This window comes from Aulonocara sp. 'chitande type north' Nkhata Bay, linkage group LG11 (genome assembly GCF_057382095.1).
Source record: "Aulonocara sp. 'chitande type north' Nkhata Bay isolate Kocher_YH1m ecotype deep benthic linkage group LG11, A_spYH_male_GT1.1, whole genome shotgun sequence".
Taxonomy (NCBI): Eukaryota; Metazoa; Chordata; class Actinopteri; order Cichliformes; family Cichlidae; genus Aulonocara; species Aulonocara sp. 'chitande type north' Nkhata Bay.
Window position 1 is genome coordinate 20,062,460 of NC_141354.1, and position 23,994 is coordinate 20,086,453.

At 39.1% G+C, this 23,994-nt stretch overlaps 3 protein-coding genes across 3 annotated transcripts in view; 2 read left to right on the forward strand and 1 right to left on the reverse strand.

Annotated features, from left to right (window-relative positions):
- The window catches only part of LOC147318844 (uncharacterized), a 31,570-nt gene extending 24,111 nt beyond the window's left edge, over window positions 1–7,459 (forward strand). Inside the window, exons 18-26 of the mRNA XM_086309932.1 lie at window positions 555–626; window positions 1,186–1,221; window positions 3,480–3,524; window positions 3,655–3,687; window positions 4,765–4,911; window positions 5,804–5,980; window positions 6,132–6,222; window positions 6,532–6,609; window positions 6,888–7,459. Of these exons, the coding sequence (XP_086166058.1) occupies window positions 555–626; window positions 1,186–1,221; window positions 3,480–3,524; window positions 3,655–3,687; window positions 4,765–4,911; window positions 5,804–5,980; window positions 6,132–6,222; window positions 6,532–6,609; window positions 6,888–7,084 (876 nt within the window). The 3' untranslated portion in view covers window positions 7,085–7,459. The remainder of the gene's footprint in view (window positions 1–554; window positions 627–1,185; window positions 1,222–3,479; window positions 3,525–3,654; window positions 3,688–4,764; window positions 4,912–5,803; window positions 5,981–6,131; window positions 6,223–6,531; window positions 6,610–6,887) is intronic.
- A 4,732-nt stretch (window positions 7,460–12,191) lies between these two features.
- On the reverse strand, window positions 12,192–18,514 carry LOC147318845 (uncharacterized). The gene is made up of 5 exons (XM_086309933.1): window positions 18,443–18,514; window positions 17,198–17,325; window positions 16,723–16,842; window positions 15,315–15,411; window positions 12,192–14,537 (listed from the first exon to the last, which is right to left on the reverse strand). The coding sequence occupies exons 1-5, from the start codon at window positions 18,468–18,470 to the stop codon at window positions 14,479–14,481; spliced, it is 432 nt and encodes a 143-aa protein (XP_086166059.1). The 5' UTR covers window positions 18,471–18,514; the 3' UTR covers window positions 12,192–14,478.
- A 50-nt stretch (window positions 18,515–18,564) lies between these two features.
- cd83 (CD83 molecule) lies at window positions 18,565–22,316 on the forward strand. Its single transcript, XM_086309934.1, has 5 exons — window positions 18,565–18,675; window positions 18,839–18,975; window positions 19,765–19,993; window positions 20,619–20,722; window positions 20,935–22,316. The coding sequence occupies exons 1-5, from the start codon at window positions 18,630–18,632 to the stop codon at window positions 21,094–21,096; spliced, it is 678 nt and encodes a 225-aa protein (XP_086166060.1). The 5' UTR covers window positions 18,565–18,629; the 3' UTR covers window positions 21,097–22,316.
- The last annotated feature ends 1,678 nt before the right edge of the window (window positions 22,317–23,994 follow it).

Consider the following 23,994-nt stretch of genomic DNA (forward strand, 5'->3'; position numbering starts at 1 on the left):
CATTTTTTCATTACAGTGGATTCTATCAGTTAAATCCTGAGTAATTATTTCAAAGTTGGTGTTCAGAGAACTTTTCAAAACCAAACATTGCTTTAAGCGCAGCATACCTGATATATACTTTGGCATATAGAAATGTAAGTGGTTGATGGATTTCCTTCAAATTCAGAGAAAACAACAAGTAACCCCAGCATAGACCCTTGTGGCACTCCACAAGATATTTATTCAGAGAAATGCAGATTTTTTTCCCCCATTACTTGTTTTAGTCTTGACATGAATGTGATTTCAAAATGACTGAGTCAGTTTCAGTAAGACTGTTGATTATTCTGATGAAAGTCTTTTGACTGATTATTGTAATGTAAATAATATTGTTAAGTGACCAATTGTTTGATTTTCATATCTCATCATCGTCTATTCAAAGTTACCGTATAGGCAATAGCTTAAGATTTCTTTAGCTGTTTTTAATATAATTGTAAAAACAGCAGAAATGAAAGATAAAATATTTGCTCAGCGCAAGCCTATTTAATTTTCAGTTGCTTTTTTTATTTGTTCAACAGGGAGCCCAAGGAGAACAAGGAGATGCTGGAATACCAGGAAAACCAGGAGCAAAGGGCCTCCAAGGCCCAAAAGTGTGTGCACGCAATACTCTGTGTTCAACATCTTCAAGGATTTCTCTCTTCTATCTTTCAGTCTTTTAAGAAATATTAAACATTGCATTGTTTTTGCTGCACCAAAAACCTCCTTACACTTGATTTTGTCAGCAAATTACCACAGTTGCCAGTAGTTTGTTTTGAAGACACCAACCTGTCTGCAAACACTTGCCAACTACTCAAAAGAGCAGTAGTGAAACTTGAAAAAAGTGCCACCAAAAGTCAGCAAATAGTGAGTTTTTGCAGACAGTTCTGTGTCTTCCACGCAGTCTCCTAGTGACCAAAACAATGGGTGGTTACCAGGCGGTTTTGCAGTCAGGATTACTGTATTAGCAACTTGTAATAAACTAATAAAAGCAGTTATAGTTTAAATATTAACTTAAGTATTGTGCTAATCATTCTATTTGTGTTAGTTTAGTGTTTAGTCATTCTTCCAAATGTCTTCCACACATTTTGATAATTTTCAGAACTGACCAACAGACCTTTAATATCAAGATATATTATTTAGTTGTGTGTTTAATTGATTTTTTTTTAACAGGGGCCAAAAGGTGAGATGGGACCTGATGGGGAGAAGGTGAGTTCTTTAACTATACAGTCAAACTGCATTACAAAAGTAAAATAAAATAAAGGTATAGCGACTGTAACTTGTGACCTTTTGTATGCCTAAAAGACCAGACACACTTTCACTTGTAAACAAAACAAAACATAACACATTAGCTACCAGAGAGTGCTGACTCAAAATTCAAATTCAGTTCAGGCTTTGATGAAAACTCTGAGTCAGTGAAAACAGACAAACAATCTTTTGTCAGTTGTATGGTCAGAATAAGTAGCTAGTTAAATACTTTCCTATTTACAATCGCTTTCATGTGTCTGTGTGTGGACGGAGGTGCGGTTTGAATTGCTAAGTTGGGGAGTTCCCTTGTCTGTGTTGTCAGAGTTTTGTTGTGTTTGACATGAACTTTGTTGGGTATTATTTAGTGTCAAGGCTCAGGGGCTGCTAGTGTTTGTGTGTGTGCTTAAGGCTTAAGGCTTTCTTTTATCTCATGGGTGTAGCAGTTTCTCATTTATGTTGGAGTAGAATAAACGGAGGAAAAAACTACCATAGCAGTAAAACCACATGTCTTAATATTGTTGAGATCTAATTCAAAATGAAAGTTGGAAGGTTGTCGCTCCACTCGTAAATTTGGCTGAAAGTTAAAAATACTTTTCCTTTTCAACACATCTGCAAACTACTCAGTCCCCCACCAGATTAACACCCTCTTCCTATGAGGCAGCAACTATAGCACCACCATGATGTCCTCAGAGTAGAGCTGCTGCTCCTCCAGATTAAAAGGAGCCAGTTGAGGTGGTTCGGGCATCTGACTAGGATGCCTCCTGGGTGAGGTCTTCTGGGCATGTCCCACCGGGAGGATGCCCCGAGGCAGACCAAGGACACGCTGGAGAGATTATATCTCTCGGCTGGCCTGGGAACGCCTTGGTGTTCCCTCAGATAAGCTAGAGGAGGTGGCTGGGGAGAGGGAGGTCTGGGCTTCTCTGCTTAACTGCTGACATCTTGTGATGGTTGTAGAAACATGATCAAAATTTCTTAGTTGGCACTTTTTATTTCTTTATTTAATATTTGGTATTAAGTTGGCAGCAGCATAAAGAAGGTCGGGGAAGGGGGGCACAGACGTATCAGCATGGGGCCTATCAGTCCATCTTAATCATTTTTATCCTTCATGTTACCAGCATATTAAACATAAACAGAATACAGACTAAAGAGTAATTTACTGCAAGAAGCAAAAATAATAGCAAACTAATGCTATCATTTTTCTGTAAAGCAAATTTACCTACAGGTATAAATAAAGTAACCTTGAACCTTGATGTCCAAGATCTGTCCTGAGACCTCCTCCAGGACATGCCTTCGGAGACATCCAGTAGGCTTCCTGCCCTAATCACTTCAGCTGGCTCCTTTTGATGTGAAGGAATACCAGCTGTACTTTGAGTTCCTCCCGAATGGCCAAGCTCAGAACCCTCACTCTGAGCATGAGCATAAACATGCTTTGGACAAAGTTGTGCTGCAGTCTTATTCTTTCAGTTACTACACTGAGGTGGTGGCTCAGATGAGGGTGGAGATGTAGAATGAGCCATAAACTGAAAGCTTCACTTTCAACCCCAGCTCTCTCTTCACCACAGCAGAACAGTGCAGTATCTGTGTTACAGCAGATGCCTCACCAATCAGTCTCCCAGTCTCTTGCTCTTTTCTTCCCTCACTCATGAAGCAGATACATAAACTCTTTGGGCAGCAACTTATCCTTAAACCCAGACAAATTTCACTCCACACTTTTCTTGTGGAGAACCATGGCCTCAGACTTGGAGATGATAATTCTCAATGTTTTATAGTCAGATGCAAACCACCCCAGTGCAAGCTGAAGGTTACCACCTGCAGAAAGCAGAGATGATATCCTGACACCACTGAACTGGGTCTCTAAAACATTAGTATTTTTAGAAAGTACTACTCAAAATAGAAAATAATGGTGTCACATCATTTGGAACAAATTGACTGAAGTCTTAAAAAAATGGGAACAACAGGAAAAAAGTTATTCTGCAGGAGTCTGCGAGGACCCCTGTCAGTAGGATGTGGGTAAAGACATTGTTTCTGAAAATGTCTCCTGACCTGATTAAACGCAGAAGGGAATTACCCACCATTGAGTGGTGTTTTGTTATTCCTGCTTGTCCTGTTAGTTCTGTTATTGGTGACTCAAGAAATAAAGCACCTGCTGCTGGTTATATTTTATATCCTCTGCCAATCATAACAACTTCCTCTTTCATCATATTTACTTTCCCCTGCAGGGTGCAGCAGGGAAGAAGGGCACGAAAGGCGAGAAAGGACAGAAGGTGATTTTACCTGTTTACAGTTAGATAAAGAAACATCTTCCTACAAACCGTACTCTCCATTTCATTTCCTCTTTCCACCCCCGCTGGGATTTACTCACTGAGTTTGTTCCTTTTTCGTTTTACCTTTCAGGGAAGCGTAGGAGACCGTGGAGACAGAGGACAGGTGGTACTTGATTTACATTTCTTGTTTTTACTCTAATGTCATAGAAATACATGCACATGATGCAGCGTGAGTTTCTGAATCCATAAAAAAACCATTTCATGCCTTTCCTTATTATACTGATTCCAAGTTGTTATCGGTTTTAGTAGAATATCCTACATATATCAGGCAAAAATCAGAACACATTACTCCATATGTAAAAGAAATATATAAATAATTTAAAACCATGAACATTAAACAGGGCTAATCGGTCTGGATAGCCTTCAGAGTTTTAAGGTCATCCTAAAGGAGTTGCATGTCATTGAACTCAGGTCAGGCCAGTCATTTCTTTCCCACACTAACATCAGAAAACCCACTTTTTAGGGAACAGGCTTTATACACAAGGGTATTGTCATGTTAAAGCTGAAAAAGGCAAAGTTATACAGGGACTGGTGTGGAGTACTGCACCAATAAGCTTAGAAGGAGATAAAGTTAATACTGAGTACAACTGAGTTAAGTTTGTTGGTTCAGTCATCCACAACAGCCCCAGTTAGTCACATGGCCCTTTGGGAAAACTGACAGTCCAGCCCTGCTCCAGTATTGTCCTTTGCTTCAGTGCAGCATGAAGTTTGTTCTAAACTATGAAACAACAACTTTCAGAATAAACATACAAACAGGCATCCAGTGTAACATTGTTTCAAAAGACATTCTGATGCTGCAGCTTTATCACTTGTCTCAAAGCAGAGGTATCTACATTAGCATCTGTTCTTCGTAGCTGGCAGAACTGTTTATGATTTCTCCACACTGTCTGCCAGGTTAACAGCTGACAGTTGACCCGAAGCTTATGTTATTATGATGGGATTTCAAGACAAAACATTCAAATTTTTTTATCATCATCACACATTTTCAAAATCCCTTCACTTCACTTCCCCGTTGCCCATGCTGTAATCTGTGTAAACATATAATTTGCAAAAACTCAGACAACTAACTAAAAATTAGTCATACTAATTACGCTTTTTGGGGTATAAACAGTAATCTGTTGTAGTGTAAAAGTACTCACATGCCTCTTTCTTCTTCATTTGAAACATCTTCTTTTGACAGCGTGGGCCTAAGGGAGCTGTTGGTCCCATTGGGGCTCCAGGCCCGGTTGGACCTCCTGGCATCCCAGGGGTCAGAGGACAACGTGGTCCAGCCGGGGACCCAGGTCTTAAGGGTCGAGCTGGACCTAAAGGAGTGCAAGGTCCATCTGTGAGTAACATCTGCATGGGAGAATGCATGGATTTTTGAATTAACCAAATTGAACATTGAAACAATATTCATTTGTAACCATTGTGAACACCAGTTCATCAGTGTTAATACTTGAAGGTTCATGTTTGCTGTTTTTCACCACTAAATAAATAAAATAAATTGTCCAAAATAAAGACAATGTTGGATAACACCTCCCACCCACTCCATGACATGCTGGTCTGTCTTGTTAATGTTGTTTATAATGGAGCACTGTAACAAAAAAATAATTTCCCCCAGGGATCAATAAAGTATTCTGATTCTGATTAAACTGAAAAATCCCTGTTTTCAACTTAAGTTAAACTTGAAACACACTCAGTGTGTTCTAAATAATATCTACTGCCTTATTTAAAAGAGGAACTAAAAGTATCGCTGAAACTTATTTCCCTGACGTCATTTCCTTCCTGGTTCCATTATTTTCACTTCAGTTAGTCATTTTGAAAAGTCCAAATGTTATATGAAAATATTATTGGCTTATATTATTTTAGCTTTTATACATCTCACAAACAGAAGGCTGATAATATCACAGAAAAAATTACTGTTGGATAAATCACAATAACGTGTCTTCTTAAGAGCTGGGCCTCAGTCTACTAAAATCATTAATAATTAGAATGAATTCCCATTATTAATTAATGTGCACAATATTTTCGTGACTAACTTATCATTCATTTTGTATCTTAGACGTCAGAGAAACTTCCAACACCTCTAGTGATCAGCATCAGATGTCTGATTTTGTCTGAACCTGACCAGTTTATTATTTCGTTCACACTTAAAGAGTAAGATGATAGCTTCTTACTGTAACGCTGGAGTTTTGCAGCATTGATGCAGAGAATTTGAATTGTTTGTTGTCCTGCAGGGTCCTGGGCTTACTGATGAGCAGGTCTTGCAGCTCTGCAGAGGTGTTGTTACAGCTCAGATCTCTCAGTATGCTTCCTCCATCAGAGCCAAGTGCTCTCAGGGCTGTCCCATCAACAACCGGACACTCATTGGGCCCCCAGGAGCTCAAGGGCCACCAGGGCCACCAGGCAAAGCTGCAAGTCCCTCTTCAGTCTTTTTATTATTTATTATTTATTTGTCATTTTAATAGCTGCTGTGAGATAAACTAGGGATGTGATATAAACTCTTGGATGTCCTGCCCTTATACCTATTAGTATATTAATATAATTTCTGCCTTCATCTACCAGGGTAAAGTAGGAAAACCCGGAGCAAAAGGAGCCAGAGGTGTTCAAGGTGACAGAGGACTGGAGGGACAAAAGGGAACACCCGGCGACAGAGGCAAGAGTTTCCTACTCCCTTGACCAATTAAATACCTATGTTATTTTTTTATATTTATGCTTTTTATTGAAGGTTTTAGAGTTTAAGAACTGTTGAAAGGTTAAGATGGACATATAAGGGCACATAGTGGGGAAAAAGTTGGATAGCTAAAGAACGGCACTAGTGTAAATTAAACAATTTAAAATCATTTAGAATAGTATTCTTGCCATGGTTTTTACTCACAGTGTCAGTATTTCATCAAAAGGAAAAAAACGTTTGAAAACATAGTTGTGCAGCTTTGTGAGTTGCATCTTTTATCTTTTTTAAAAGGTCGAAAGGGACCCAAAGGCGTTGTAGGAGATCCGGGTATAGGGCTGCCAGGACTCAACGGACCACAGGGACTCAGAGGTAGGACACTGGTCGCATCCACACTGTCAAACATCCTGTAAACATTACTTCAGGACTGGGTTTTTTTTGTTTTTTATCTTGAATTAGATAACAGTGAAAGATAACAGTGTATCTGTAATAAACAAGTAGTAAAGCCTGAATTTTTTTTAAAATAAAAAATAAAAAACATACCAATTTATTTATTTAGTCCGTAATTAGCCAAAAACTCAGTACTGTCTTGATATAGCGTAATGAATGTTTGCACCATGTTTTCTTTTTTCAAATTTTGCTTTTTACAGGTTCACCAGGTAACCCGGCAGAACCAAAAGATGGCATGGAGGGTCCCCGTGGGGCTCGTGGCTTCCCTGGTCCCGTGGGTCCACCCGGCATGGTTGGATTTGCAGGTGTACCGGGATTTTGCGAGGCACGAGACTGCAGCATTTATGCACCAGTGATGCGCAAAGAGCAGGGTCTGGTGAAAGGGCCAGTGAGTTAAAAAATCTGAAACTAAACATCAGATATTATGGTGCTTATAGGAATAACTTGGTGTTAACAATGAAATATTTTACATACAATATTGTGAAAATAGTCTGTCAAAAGCTGTGATATAAATGTCAGTGGATAAAGTGTAGTGTCATGATGCACTTCAAGATTGTGCAGAAATCTCATGCCTCTAGTCAACATCTGATACCACACAGGGATTATATTTCATACATGTTCAAACTCTGCAGCAGTTTTTACTGCTGTGTATGTTGTGATTTTAGAAAATGATAAATTATCCCAAGCTGATTCCTTATTTCTTCATTTTAGTTTTTTAATTTCTCTGGTACCCAAAGAATAAATAGATAAATCTATGTAAATATTTTGTAAAGGCTCTAAAGTACATGTGCTGCGCTCTGAAACAAATAAACAGATGTGTTCTTTAGTCAGTCTGAGTCTTCAGTTTTTCTGACTGGGTGCATTTTTATTTTATTTTACTTTTTGCAAAGTTTTTGCAGTCAATGACCCCAGAAATGGCCTGGTTTCAATTTCCTGGATCTTCCACGACGTCATAAACATCTTTTTTTCAGTGATTCAAATAAAAATGAAAAAGAAAAATAGCATATTACACTCTTATTATCAGGTTTTTTTCACTGGATTTCTTTCAAATATATGAAAAGTACACTTATGGTAATGTCTGGCTTAAAAATACACATTTACTATGTGACCTAAACAATGTTATAGTTTCAAACTAACATTTCAACAAAATAAAATGGCAGAATGAGTAGTACAGAACAATTTTGTGCACAACAAAAACCCAACTTTTTTTCTTTTTTTTTGGCCTGTCCCGTTTGGCTCTTTTGCCATCAGAATTATTGTCTAAAGGCAAAGAAAGATGCCCAACGGATTTACTTTACCAAATTGATCATCCCAGCCTTGCCATAATGGTCTATTTGATTCACCTTTTATTGTTTATTTTATTTTCACTTGCTGTATACGGGACAGACTTGACTGGAGAAAGAAGGAGAGAAAGAAAGAGGGAAAGAGAAACAGCTGAGAAGAGGGACGGGGGAGAAGGGCAAAAAACAAAAACCAACAGAATGGGCAGGAAAAAAAAGAAAGAAAAAAAAATGCATATATCAATCACCTGGATCACCTGCTGAGAAAGAAAAAAGAAAACAAGCAGAAGAGAACAAGAGTAATAGAATAAACAACATCACAATGATATATGGGAATATGACAGTAAATACTAAATATTAAACATTATTGTGCAGCACATAAGATCAACAGAACACAGTGTGCTTTGAGGTAGGAGCCAAAAGGGGTGTAGTTTGTGGGTGTGATCACCCGTGTGTACACCTGTGAGCATGGACGCGCTTCCATCCATCCATCTTCATCCGCTTTATCCGGAGCCGGGTCGCGGGGGCAGCAGCCTAAGCAAAGAGGCCCAGACCTCCCTCTCCCCAGCCACCTCCTCCAGCTCATCCGGGGGAACACCAAGGCGTTCCCAGGCCAGCCGAGAGATATAATCTCTCCAGCGTGTCCTGGGTCTGCCCCGGGGTCTCCTCCCGGTGGGACATGCCTGGAACACCTCACCCAGGAGGCGCCCAGGGGGCATCCTTGTCAGATGCCCGAACCACCTCAGCTGGCTCCTTTCGATGTGGAGCAGCAGCTGCTCTACTCTGAGCCCCTCCCGGATGGCCGAACTTCTCACCCTATCTCTAAGGGAGAGGCCAGCCACCCTTCGGAGGAAGCTCATTTCCGCCGCTTGTATCCGCGATCTCGTTCTTTCGGTCACTACCCACAGCTCGTGGCCATAGGTGAGGGTAGGGACGTAGATCGACCGGTAAATTGAGAGCTTCGCTTTTACACTCAGCTCCCTCTTCACCACGACGGACCGGTGCAGCGTCCGCATTACTGCAGCCGCAGCCCCAATCCGTCTGTCGATCTCCGGCTCCCTTCTCCCATCACTCGCGAACAAGACCCCGAGATACTTGAACTCCTCCACTTGGGGCAGGAACTCATCCCCGACCCGGAGTGGGCACTCCACCCTTTTCCGGCTGAGAACCATGGCCTCAGATTTGGAGGTGCTGATCCTCATTCCCGCTGCTTCACACTCGGCTGCGAACCGTTCCAGTGCGAGCTGGAGGCCCTCACCCGATGAAGCCAACAGAACCACATCATCTGCAAAAATCAGAGATGAGATTCTGAGGCCACCGAAGCGAAAGCCCTCCGCCACTTGGCTGCGCCTAGAAATCCTGTCCATAAAAATTATGAACAGAACCGGAGACAAAGGGCAGCCCTGGCGGAGCCCATCACCCACCGGGAACGAGTCCGACTTATTGCCGGCAATGCGAACCAAGCTCTTGCAACGGTTGTATAGGGATCGAATGGCCCGTAGCAATGGGCCAGACACCCCATACTCCCGCAACACCTCCCACAGGACACCCCGAGGGACACGGTCGAATGCCTTCTCCAAGTCCACAAAACACATGTAGACTGGTTGGGCAAACTCCCATGCACCCTCAAGTATCCTGGAGAGGATAAAGAGCTGGTCCAGTGGACGCGCTTGTTTTTTTTAAAAGGTTCCTTCATGTAATGATCTGCTAGAGGGTGTGGGGGGGCCACAGCCCCGTCCTCCAGGGCATGAAGCAGGTATGGAGGAGATCAAAACTCCAGACATCCAGAGGCCCTCAGAACACAAGAGACCAAGGAAGATTAACAGAGGGGCAGCCGCGCCTCTGTCCCAGAAAGAGCTGAGGAGAGTCCCAGATGAGGGCTCACTCAGCAGCCGCGGAGCAGAAGCCAGGGGGAGTTGCAGTGACGCGCCCGTGAGCTCCGCCGGCAGCCAGCTGTGCCTGAGTGACCGAGCCCCAGGCCGAGAGGCCGGGGGCACCCCACCTCCGAAGTGGCCCGAGCGAGCCCCAGAGGCTCCAGGCCCCGATAAGCGGCCGCCAAGGAGTGAGCCGGCGTGTACCTGGACGCCCATCCCCAGACACAAAGAACCACCAACGCACCGATGTCTGAGGGAGTCCGCCACTGGCAGGGGAAGTGGTGGTGGGGGGAGATAGGCCTCCAAACCTTGGAGGGCCTGAGATGTCCCCAGAGAGGTGGCGTCTGATACCCAACCTGACATATAGACACAGAAATACAGGCACACACAGATACAAACATCCATTCCCCCCCTCATGCTCTCATATGCACTTACTCCACACTCAACCAACGTGGAGACAGACATAAAGAGACGCTGTACACACGATCACACTCCCCAAGCGTACTCTACGAACCGGGTCTAGGTACCCTTGCCCCTGGAGGGGGGAACTGCACCCAGACCCAGGTGGTGTTACCCTTTTCCCTGCGGTGGGGAGAGGCAGACCGCCCCGACTCCGCAGCAGCAGGGAGGCCCCACACTCCAGACCGCAGCCGGACGGCCAACTCCTCCTCCTAGCCCCCCCGCTCCAGCAGAAACCCAAAAACCCAACTTAAAAACTATGATTATCAGTGACATGGACTTTTTGTATAAAACTACATCTGTTACCTCTTCATTAAGAAAGCACTCAGCACACACAATAATTGTGTTTTGTTTTGTTTTATTTCATAGCTTTGCAATAATATACTACCAGCATGGACAGCATTGATTAACATATGATAGCAGCAACACAAGAAAGAAAGCACATAAGTACCCTACACCCTACTGCATGAAATGACACATGACTGTAAAAATATGGAATTTTACATTCTAATGTTTGGTGCTTCAATAGAACATATTACAACAGTGTGGTTAAAAAAAACAAAACAAACAAACAAATAAACACCTATTCGGCAGTAGGATTTTCAAACACAGCAATTTTTTTTTTTATTAATTCTATTTGGCTCAGTTTTTGTTTTTGATTATTTCACATTTTTTTCCAGTCTCTAATGAAGTCTCTAATAAAAACAATAATACTAAAAGTCCCCCACCCCATAACTCTCTCTCTCACACACAGACACACAAACACACACAACAAACAAACAAAAGCACCACTTAATTGGCTGCATAGTTTTTAAATACTCAGCTGTTACGTTTGATATGTCCTTTTTGTACTTCAGTGGGACAGCTTTTTAGTGCTTTTATTGGAATGTTTCTATTATTAACTTAATGCCCAATTTTAATGAAATAATCATTTTCAAAAGATAAGAGATAATTGGGAAGCAAAAAAGAGCATAATTGTTTGTTAATTAAAACAAATGTATTGATTTTATTTTATTTAATCAAAAGCTAATGATATGATTAAGAAACTGATTAAAAAAAATCACAATTAAAACATGTTGTATTGAAAGTACATGGACTGTCTTGATGATAAAAAAAAATTAGAGAAAATCTAAAGTTTGTATGTTTTTTCACATTTTTTAATGCATTTTTTAATGGGCAGAAAGAGTTTAAAGTTAATGCCTTATATATAATGTAGCAGATGTGTAGGACAATTTATTACATATTCATCTGGTCCAAATGAAAACACTGTTAATATTTTATTTTTTAATACTTGTAAAAATGTAAAATAGTTTCCCTAGTTGGAGTGGAAGTGTCGAACATTTGTAAAACACATGAGAGGTCAATAAAAAAAACAAAAAAGAAAATAATGTATTCCAGAAAGAAGACACATCTGGGTTTAATCTGGCTATTTTATGGCAACTGGTGCATCTGCCAAACATGGATAAAAGGCACAGAGTGGTCCTCCTTTGTCCCACACGCCATCAGACTGTTTAACTCCTCCCTGGAGGGGAGAGGGAGGGGAAACAGGAGGACAAAGGAGGGGGGAACAACTAAGCTGTAGTGCCTCTTCACCTCACTGTGCAATACCTTTTGTGCAATACTTTTGTAAATAGTCAACGGTGCAATAGACTCAATACTTGAAATGTGCAATTCACTTGTATTTTTATTTTTATTCCTATTTATTCTATTTATCCCCTTCGTATATTTTATTTATATTGTCTCTGTATTTATATATATATATATATATATATATATATATATATATATATATATATATATATATATATATATATATATATATATATGTGTGTGTGTGTATTATATATATATATATATATATATATATATATATATAATATTCTGTAACTCTGTAACTTCTGTCGGTGCTGTGCTTTTTTGGAAATCGAATTTCCCAGAGGAACCCACCCGAGGGATTAATAAAGTTCTATCTAATCTAATCTAATCTAACATTGGTCACAGCTAGTGTTGGGTCAGATGTAGCCTGGTATTAAACTTACTCCACCAGTACCAGTACAGTACCATTAGTCAAGGCCAAAGTGCCTGTAGAGAAAACTGCAGATATGGGCCACATTTGGGCGAAACAGTTATTGTAGGGAGGAGAGAAATGGAGTGGAAAACATTGGTAAAGAAATACTGGCAGTTTATCTCATTTCCACTCCATCTATACAGAGAATGGCTTTGGTTCTGCTTTACTAGTTGTAGCTGTCATTTAAATGTAGTAAAACTGTTACAGTTACTATTCAAATACATGTTGTAAACATTCATAGCTGCCATTGCACTAAGAGTTCTGGAGGAAGAGCTGTACATGAGAACTGTGTGTTTAGGGAATGTTACTCCTTCCACTGCTGGTGTTGTCCTTCAGCTATTTAACTATGTGCCACATAACTGTATTTATGTCATCTTTTAATAAGATGAGCCACACATAATTTTGGCATTTTGCAGAATAAGAATGGATCACAACATAAATAAAATTCAATAATCTATGAGTATTGTCTTGAATATTGACTGATTCTTTATTAAATCTCAGCTAAAAAGAGTTTACTTTAGCCTGTCAAAAAAGCTGTAAATACCTTATTGTTAGCCACTTAAAATGAATAAAAGCAGCAGATATTTTTTGTAAAAAAGAAATGTCAATTTCCCATTATGAAATTAAAAATAAAAGTTTTTAAAAACGCCTAATCTCAGTTTCCCAAGGCACCAATCACATAGTTTAAATAGCTTATTTTGTCATAACTTGAAATGTTTATATGGAGCATATTTATTCAAAAATAAAATTGTTCAAAGAAAGTAGCTTATTTATTAGCAGCTCAGTTAATGTCAGTAAGTGGTTTCAAAACAGATATTACCTGAATATTTGCTTTGTTACTTTGGATAGTGTCAGTGGTAATTGTTTTGACCAGTTTAGATTAGTTTAGTTAGTTTTGAGCAGTTTGTTTAGAGATGCTTGAAAATGTATGAAACACTAAAACAAGCTGTGTTCTGTGCTTGGTTTAGTCCTACAGTAGTAAAATACAGCTTTGAGGTCGCTGGTGCAATTCAAGTAAACCAAACAAACATAAGATGCTCTTTTCTGCTTCGACAATCTCTGACCTTCTTTCAAGTGCATTCAGGGTATTCTTTTAAATAAATAAATAATAAATTTGTCAGCACTTCACTGTATTTTTGTTTCCTGAGATTATAACAGTAAAGTGACAAGTGGGACCTGTTTATACTTTCAGTTTGTTAAAATTAGTACCTGGATTTTTACCATCACTGGTTTGTAAACATCAAATTGGCATGTACACATTTTTTAAACCTCTTCCAGTCCTATGACACAAGAGAAACCTTCTTCCCTTCATAATACACTAGTCACAATTTCTGAAAGGTTTCTGTGAGCAGCTTTGTTCAGTGAACTCTGGGAGTTGTATTTACCAAGTGTAGCAGCTAAGTACACCTCTGTACTGTAGTTTAGTGTGTTTCAAATAAATTGAATGTTTATCTTCATCAATAAATTTGTCATTTAAATAGCAGCAGGTCATGTCCATACACATTCAGTGTCAATAAATAAATGGTAGCAGCAAATTGTCTCATTAATAAGGAAAATGTTACACTTTTTAAATATTTTGTCATCATTTAACACTAAACTTAAAAATCTTACCAAAAGGGGCAAGGAGACAAAAGCGAAAAAATTGACTGGTGATCATTATTATTTTGGCTTGTGGAAGAAATCCATGAAATTTTTAAAAGGGTCTTTCTTGGTAAATACACCCCTGAGAGAAACACGACTCAAAAAAAAAAAAAAAAAAAAAAAAAAAAGTGAGGTTTTTAGGTTGTAGGATATATTCCAATGCTCTCTAAATCACTTTCATTTTGTCATTTAACAGTAAAGGATGGAAACCGATGTGCCTGAAGAATGATAAAGTGTTTCAGTGCTGTAAGAAGAAGTGTAAATATAATATTTTTGAGCTTATAGCTGTATAAAGTATGAAAGTATAAAATTGCCTTCATGGTAAACACTGTCTGCACGGCACTGCATGGCGAGACAGTGCAAACTGATTCAAGCTGACAGGAAGCAAAAGCATAGCTGTTCCCTTAGCAGAAATACCTTCCACCCCTGATATTAAAAGCATCTTTTCTTTCTGGCAAAAGCAGACGACTCAGGAGATCATCTGCTTCACAATCCATCCAGCTGTCAGTAGTGCCAATCCAACGGTGCCTGCAGCAGAAAGAAAATTGGTTAGCAGGTTAGATTTTCATGCTTATAATAAACCACTATTCAGATAGGTGCTAATATAGCATTCACTAGTTTTAATGTGTGCATCCTTTGTCTCTATTGTGGAATTAAATATTTTTCAGCTTACTGAATAGATGCCATAACACAAAGTTTTGGATTCTCCATTGATTTGATTAAATGACTTGTACTGTGTGCTAATAAGCTGAGCACTGTTTGCAAGCAAACGGGAACATTTCCACCCTTATAACAAGATTGTTACCTGGGACATTCGTGTCTGGTTAGTAGCATTGCACTCCTATGTAAATATGTGTCATGTTAGACACATGATGGAGAGTTTAAAGAGTATTTTAAGACTGCCTCATTCTACTAGACCATCTACTTTAGTCCTGTATTGAACATGTGCTGTTCAACATCTTCAACAGCTGCTGATGTTTTGATATTGCTTGTGTTTTAACATCAATAACATCAAAACATTGCAGAAAACAAATAATTTTACTGTCACTCAGAAGACTGTGAGACTGTGATTCATGTCATGCACGGGAGTGGTTTTTTTTAATCCTTTTTTTGTTCACTGAAAAAAATCATGGCCTACTTTGACTACACCAATTCAAAATTGTATCATCTTCTTGAAGAGAGAAATAAAAATAAGCTTAAACATTGTTTGGAGAGTGGAATCTAGGTCTATGTTTATGTATCTCAAAAATGGAGTTTAAAAACACAGTCAAAAATTTGTCTGTCATTGTATAAAACAAGACTTACTCTGATGCCTACACGACCCATTAAAATCCTTAGGAACAGTCTGGGAGCAGGGCTGGCTCTGGTAGTGGATGCACTCCTCTTTAACAATACCAGAGCGCTGTAACAGATAAAGTGAAAATAAACCTGAAGAGTTCTTTCTTTATTGTGTTGACATGACTTTAAATGGATACTTTTGACTGCCATGCCTTTGGGTCACCACAGCACAGAGATCTATATATTTATATCTGGCACAGATTTGACACCAGATTCACCTCCTATGCTCCCATGTACCTGTGCATGGGACCAGCACTGGATATGTATCTCCTCTCAGCGTTGCTTTCCTCTAATCATTACAGGGTCAAAGTTATACATACAGCCCCACTAAAATTTGTTTAAACATCTCTCAAATGGCACCTCAAGCAGATGCTGTTGGTAGCCATCAGCAATCTGTTTATCTGGACATAGTGTTTTCAGAAGAGACCTGAGAGATGTTTCTCATCTAAGTCTCATCTAACTGCAGTTTTCCCTAACAGTACATTTGCATAATGGCCAAACCAGAGTTTCATGATTGTTAATATGTAAACTGCCATGACTACTTCTCAGTGGCCATAAGCACCAGTCATAGAGAGCTAAGGAATGGCTGCAATCACAATAATGCAAAATGGTGAAAGATGTACTATTAGGCTCCCTCCTCAGTTCATTTCCTTAAAGATTTATGGTCAGATGATGGCCACAGTGACAAAAGGTATGCTTGTAGAGGTAAAGGTGAGGCTTCCAAACCTAAGAGCTCTGTAACAACTGTAAAGCATGATGGTGGTAGCATCATGTTTTCATGGTACTGCTTTGCTGCCAGTGGTTCTTGTACACCCACAAAGTGAAGGCAGAAGTCATTTTGGTTGTCCATGTAGACAGATACAAGTTTTAGTTGAGCCTGAAGGTGCTAATTTTGGAGCACACACTTCTCTTGGTTGGCACCAAGAAAGAACCTTGAACATCTTAATCAATTTCCTCCTATTTGAGCATGACTGTTTGGGTATTCTTCCAGACCTTGGCAAAGTCATGATACATCCCAATAACTTGTAATTATGTACAGTTGTCTGAATTGACTTATGGAGTCTGTACTTAGTTAGAAATGACTCCAAGAAACCATGCTTTCAAACAAACCCCTTTTTAGGGGTTTTAACTGCATCATACATGACTTTACATAATGTTTTTCCCTCTAGAAAGGGCCTAAGTTAAAACAAATATGGTAAATGGTAAATGGCCTGTATTTATATAGCGCTTTTTACTAGTCCCTAAGGACCCCAAAGCGCTTTACATATCCAGTCATCCACCCATTCACACACACATTCACACACTGGTGATGGCAAGCTACAGTGTAGCCACAGCCACCCTGGGGCGCACTGACAGAGGCGAGTGGATAACGTACCATATGACAAACTGTGGTAACATTTAGATCCACGCATTCATCCATGACAATTGTTCCACCTTCAATTTTCTGGCATGGATGTACACAGCTTTTTTTCACACGTTTGGAGTGGGCAAAGGTCTGCAGAAAGGAACAAACCCAAAAGCAGAGTTAGTAGGTTGTTTTGGGGGTTTTATACCAGTTGCTCACTTTAGAATTGTATTCTTGGGCTCTAAAGTGGCTTTACATGGCTTAATGTTCAAAAGAGTTCTTATTTCTTTTATATTGGACTCATTGATCCTCTGAAATAAGCTTGTTGACTGTACATTCTTGTCATAGTTGAAAAACTGCTTTCAACAATTGAAGTATCTCTAACCATGCCTTTTTAATTACTAGCCGACTTCAGCTGATGTGTGAAAGAACAGAACCAGGAGTTGACACTTTATTAGATTTTTGTAACACAGATTTTTGTGTGAACTTGCAGGAATATTTATACCTTGCCATTAACACTCCAGGTGTTCTCACAGTTTTGGTCAAACTCCAGTGCTGTACTTTCGCTGCAGGAGTAAGGAATGTTTTTCTGCATCACCTCTGAGCTGCTTATGGCCGACCCCATAGCAGCAACTTAATAAAAAAAAGAAGAAAAGAAATGCATTAGACTATGAACACTTCTGTGATTCACCGGTTTTGGTTTCATCTTCTTATCATTAATCAAAGACCTGGACAGTGATTGTTAATCTCTCTCCATTTCACCCATTATTAATCTCTAGGATATACAATACGTTTGTATCTTTATTTTTATTTAAACATTCTGACAACAGTAATGAACCCCAAAGCACAAATAAAAACATTAGCTTCGCATGTACACGACATAAAATCCAGCGCACATCAAAGAACAACCTGTTATATGGGACGTGTCTCTTGTTTTGTTTCTGATACTTCCACGTGTAATAGTGGTAGTAAAAAGAAATTACGTGACTCAAAGATGGGAATTTCCTACTTCAATGACATACTCTTTATTTCGCCATACGCACTGGAAAGCACCTCAGGGGAAAGGAAGGGGAATCCCTGGATGCTTGCGCTTTCGTTACAGTGACCGAAAAATTAATCAGATGATTAAAAAAACAACATTACGTATTCAAAATGGTAAGAACTTTCTTGCAGAATACAATTACAAAAATACGTGTCAGCTATAGCCTAACGGGCTATTCTCGCAAACAAGGCATATAAACGGTAATGCATAACGTTGAATAAGCTTTCAGGGCAAGTGTTGTGCTATTTCTTCATGCAGTATTTACACTACAAAACATTTCAAACCATAAGTTATGAACAAAAAACACTTCAATTTTGCCAACTCTCAGAAAATAATACAAAACTCGATTCAAACTCCCATCGATTGATTTATCGCTGCCATTTTACACGAAAGACAAACGTGTGTTCGATCTATGGGGTCTTTAAGGTCTTTAAGTCTGCTGATGCTAAAATGACTTTCACAAACTTTCTCTACTTTTTCTCCGGTGAAGCGAAACATAAGATTTGGAGACATAGGATGTTGTTTACTTGGTTATGCTAATCGAAATCGAAGTTGTTGTTATGCCGATGTTGCAAAATCATCTGAATAAAAAGTCGCTTTATTAAAAAATGATATTACATACCGGTACCTCACCGCAACGTACTGAGAGCTTGGGTTGGCTTAAACGTACAGTAAAATGCATTACAAGACCATTTCTAATATACTTACATAGCAGGACGATAAGAACAGCGTTCATTGTTTTTAGCTTTACACTAAGTGAGAGTAGCAGTTGAATGAGACCTCGTGCTCATCCGCCCCGCCCCTTCCCTTCCCCACTTCCTTCTCACTACAACCCCATTTAAGGCTGAGGGCACAGTTCTCCTCACTCTCGATTTCTAAACATTCAGTCAACAAGATGATATCTGCAGATTTCCTTGGCTGTCTTCTGCTCTTCTCGCAGGGTGAGTGTCTTTTCAGTTTACTTTAGTCGAACGTTATATTATTAGAGTTTGTACATTCGAATAGCTGTATGGTATAGTTTGTAACCAAGAGCTGCATGTTTAAATGTATTGAAAGAAAAATAAATACGTGTACTGAGAAACATCTTATTCTTGTATTCCTCAGGCGTGTGCCTCGCTGTGGGTGCAGCTGTCAAGGAGGACACACCAGAAGTCGTGGTCCTTTCGGGTGAAGACTCTATCCTTCCGTGCAAAGCGAAATTCAAGCCCGGAGTCCAGTACCTTGCAGTGAGATGGTACAAGGTAAAAATAAATTAAATAACCAAATAAATACAAATACAATTTATTTTTATTGTCATGCTGCACATTTAAGAAGAAAAAAACATGTCAGGCTCTCCTTGGCAGATTACTGCAAAGTAATATCACTTTCGTTTCTTTCGAAAGTCAAAATATTTGTAGTCAATCACATAATGAAAAGGTTATAACAATGAAAACACAAAGTACAGCACTACAACTGGGTAACATTATGAGTATGCTGCAGTAATAACAAGAGCAGCCGTACTTACAACTTAATTCTTTAGTCTATAAAGTCTAATTAGGAATGTTAAAGTAGAATTACCTGCGACTCAAAATGTACTTTTTCTTCTATTTCAGTAATGTTAAAAGTAGTAGGGGTAAAGTAAAAAGCAGCAGTGAAAGTAACAGTAAAGGTTTATTCATTTATTTCTTATACTGTCATAAAGATTATTGCTGGTCACAAGACACTGCTCAGCCGTGGTGTATAAAGGTCAGAATGGCAGTATAAACATGTCTGGTGATTATTTTAATCCTTGTTTTTATGAACTGGTTAAATATTTAGGCTTTTGCTTAAAACTACAAGGTTCAACTCAAATATGGGGTGTGCAGTAACTGTGGTTAATGGGTTAAAAGTTAAAAAGAAGAAGTGCTATTTATAGTAGTGGCATTTTTTTCCATTAACAGAAGTGATAATGACACTGACATCAGGCGTGTTTGGTTTGGCTGTCTAGTCTCAGATCCTGTTTGGTCATTCATCAGGCACATGACTTTAACACTGGACTGATGCTTTTTCAGGTTTCAGAGAGCCCATCGTCTGCTCGTAATGGCCTTTTGACCAGAGACCTCCCAGATGGTACGACGAGATGGTACGATGGCGTGGAGAGAGATGTGGCGCTGGTCAACGAGACCCACGACATCCTCCTGGCCGACACAACGTGCAGTGACGCCGGCGTGTACGTGTGTCACCTGGCAGCACCTGTGGGAGAGCAAAACCAGGACGGCTACGTTCACCTGGTGCTGGCAGGTAAACGTTTGTCCCAGTTGTCTCTGGGTTCTTTAGGTGCTCATGCAAATTCAACATACAGGTTTCCCAAACTTTCCCAAGTTCCCTGAGGCATCCATGACTGAAATTTGACTCAGGGAGAACTTCCAAACTTGAATCAACTGTTATATTTTGAGCATCAGCTTTACAAAACTATCACTCTTTGGCCCAAGGCATAGAGTGTGGGAATCATCTGTCAAGCACATGATTTGGAAAACATCAAGAGCATTAGATTTCCATCAAAAGCTGGTTTAGAAGAAGCTTATTTTGGAAAAGCTTTTAAAGGCTTTTACGGTGGCTAATGCTGATGTTCAGCTTTTACCATGTTCTATATTTTAGCAAAGAAAGACAAAGAAAAACTCATTGGTAAAGTCTGAGCAGATTTATTGGGATACCAAACAAGAGGGAATGTTTCCTTAGATATCTACAGCAAAGTGCACCTCGAGTTTTCTGATATGAAAGTTTGAAAAATGTACAAAATCCAGCCACACAGGAGTTTCCTGTATGCAGAATAGCCTGACTAGGTTCACAACCTGAGCTAGCACAGTGTGGTACAGTTCAAGTGAGTTTAAACTTGAGTAACTTTAATTTGTGTTTTCATTTTCAGATTGTCCAGCTGCTCCCACAGAAAGTCTGGAGAGAGATGATTACTTGATTCTTTTCGCCTCCGTAGTGATAATGATAGCACTTCTGCTGTCTTTCATAAGCTACGTAAGTAATGGAGGATAATTATATATAAACACACTAATATTTAAACAGATTTTCCACAAGAGATTTCTATTATGTGCATCCACTTAGAACCCAACTTACCTAATAATCATTTTGTTGTACTACCAAAAGATGATCATCTTTAAACATACTCAAACAATATGCATATGCTGGTCATTCTTAATCTAAATGTATTTCCCATATCTCCACCACAGGTTTGTTTGACGAATGGATTGAGAGAAAGAAACAAACAACAACAGCAAGAACAAATAACAAAAGAAGATTTTTTCCTGAACAAACCAGTGGAACCAAAAGACTTGAAGTTGATCTACACTTTGGGTCCAAAACCATCCACAAAAACTATACTCTGTGTGTAAAGATGAGGACTAACGTTGGCCAATAGAATAAGTACACTCTGCCCTGACATGTGGAAACTGATGGAAATCGGAAGATTATGCGACAACCTTTCAAAAATCATCAGAAAAGTCAGATATAGAGCTGGATCTCCACAGATGCCAAGATGCTGGAGAAACTGGTGACCTGGTTCAAGGAGCAGGTCCAGGAAATAGACGTCGGTTGGTCAGTCTGTGGGTTAAATATAAAAGAGCCACTGGTTAAGACAGAAAGACAGTGAGTTTGCATGAGCAGTCAGTCAAAGATTCACATTTATTTTGTAAAAACCTGAATTTTTCAGGTGATATTACTTTAATTGCGCCCCATAGCTAAAAGTTTTATTAAGAAAATGACGTTTTTCTGCAGGCAGACAAACACAAACATATAAAAACTGTACTGTCAAGTCAGGCAAACAGTGACTGTGCAGGATGGAGCCAAGAAGGTTCACAGTTGCGTTGTTTGTGCACATGTAGTCATGTAGTGGAAGATGTGTGAGTATCAGGAGTAAAAGGCACTGATGTTATTCATGAGACTGAAATGTCCCACCGTAGTAAGAGGATCTGTACTTTTATGTGTTTGTCAAGAATTCTAATGTTTACACAGAGGATGGATGCATTCCTACAAGTTTAAAGTGTCCACACTGAAAATTACTTTAAACTACCTGCTTTAATTGAGCCATGACAGAAACTACCATTCTGGATTCTGTTAATTGTTTTATGTTCTCATATTTTCTTGTTTTCTTTCTTTAAAGCAGACCTTTTAATAAGCTATTGTTATATAAGTGATTTTCTGGATTAAATCTATATTATTGACTTATTAATGTTGTAACTTGAAAAAAAATTATGTTCAGAGAATTATTCTCAGGAAGTACCACATCTGTAAATGACCTTCAAGAACAACAACACCAAAAAAAGGAGACTTTTGTCACTTGAAATGTTAAAAAACAAAGTGACCTTCTAAAGAAGAAGTGAAACATGATGACATATAGGAACACCCGTGATCTATTTGCATTTAGCGTGACATTTGTTTTGGGGAAAGTCCTAAGAGCGGGTCAGTGTAGTCTGGATTTATTTTTATCGGTCCACTTCTTATTTTTTATGTCCGCATTTAGGTCTTCGCCTGTTCGTTCCAACGAGTTTGGTAACAGACATAAAAGTTCTTTTGTTGCTGCTCCACAGCAACATGTATATTGCCTAAATCTTCAACAGAAAAAGAATATATATATATATATATATATATATATATATATATATATATATATATATATATATATATATATATATATACTTTCTTAAACTGAAAACAAAAGGAGACAGAAATGGGAACACTGATATTCTGCATTCAGTCAGCGTAACATGAGAAAATTATTGCTTTATTTTCTGTATCTCAATTAATGATTCATGGATACTTTTTTGATTCAATGATACACATAAGAAATACATTGGTATTTCTTATGTGTATGTGCGTCTCCTAATGTGTGTTGTTGATAGTTTAAAAATGCATAAAAAAAACACTATATGGACACATCTGCAGTACCAGTGATCTCCCAAATACTGCCTGTATATTAAATAAATACATTTTTGAGTTTGGATCTGTGTCTCTGCAGCTTTTTGGGGTCTGTTCATCAACTAAAGTGCAGCACATTAGTGTCTAACAATTTATGTCTGATGGTGCAGAAACCGACTTTGGAAGTCAGAAATTACTCAGAAGCTTCTACCTCTCCTGGACAGACTCTGGGCATTCCTTGTTGCTTTCCAAACTCTGACATAAAATATAAGAGGTCATTAATAACTTGTGGGATCAGTTGTTCGATCTCCAGTTCCTTGAGTCTCCGTGCTAAAGTGTTGTTGGGCAACATGCTTGGTTTGGGATTGGTGTATGGAGTTTGTAGTGTAAAAGTGTTCTCAGAGTAGAAAACCACTCTACCAGTCAGTGCCAGTAAATTTACTACAAACTGAACTAGGTGATAATAGGAGTAGTTAGAAAAGCTAATCTATGAGTTATTACACTAACACTTCTAAGATGACAGCTGTTAAACTGCATCTTGGGCACCTGACAAACCTTCCTAACTTGAAAGTGTAGTTAGACAAGTTACATCATCATCATCATCAACTTTATTTATAAAGTACTTTAAAACAACCACAGCTGACACAAAGTGCTGTACATTGGAACTGTAAAATAAAATTACATGAGATATAAATAAAAAACAAATAAAAGAAGAGTGAAATCATTCATTAAATAACTACTTCAATTAAAAGAGAAACTAAGTCTCACTGAGGTTAAAAGCCAAGGAATAAAAGTGGGTTTTAAGATGTGATTTAAAAGTGGACAGTGAAGGGGCCTCTCTAACATGCATGGGCAAATTATTCCATAATTTTGGAGCCACAATAGAGAAGGCCCTGTCCCCTCTGAGCTTCCTCCTGGATCTCGGTACCTCCAGGAGCAGCTGGTCAGCTGACCTGAGAGACCGACAGAGTATGTGGGGATGAAGAAGCTCAGAGAGGTAAGGCGGGGCAAGGCATTTAAAAACAAACATAAGAATTTTAAAATTACCTCTAAAAGACACAGGCAGCCAGTGCAGAGAGGCTAGCACGGGGGTTATATGCTCTCTTTTTCGAGTTCCTGTTAGGAGTCGTGCAGCCGCATTTTGAACCAGCTGCAGACGTGAGAGCAATGACTGACTGACCCCCACATTAAGTGAGTTACAGTAGTCCAGGCGGGAAGAAATAAAAGCATGGATCACTGTTTCAAGGTGCTGCCTCGAAAGAAAAGATTTTACTCTTGCCAGTCGCCTTAAATGATAAAAACTGGACTTCACCACTGCTCCGATTTGGTTGTCCAATTTAAAATCACTGTCCAACTTAAAACCAAGGTCAGTAACA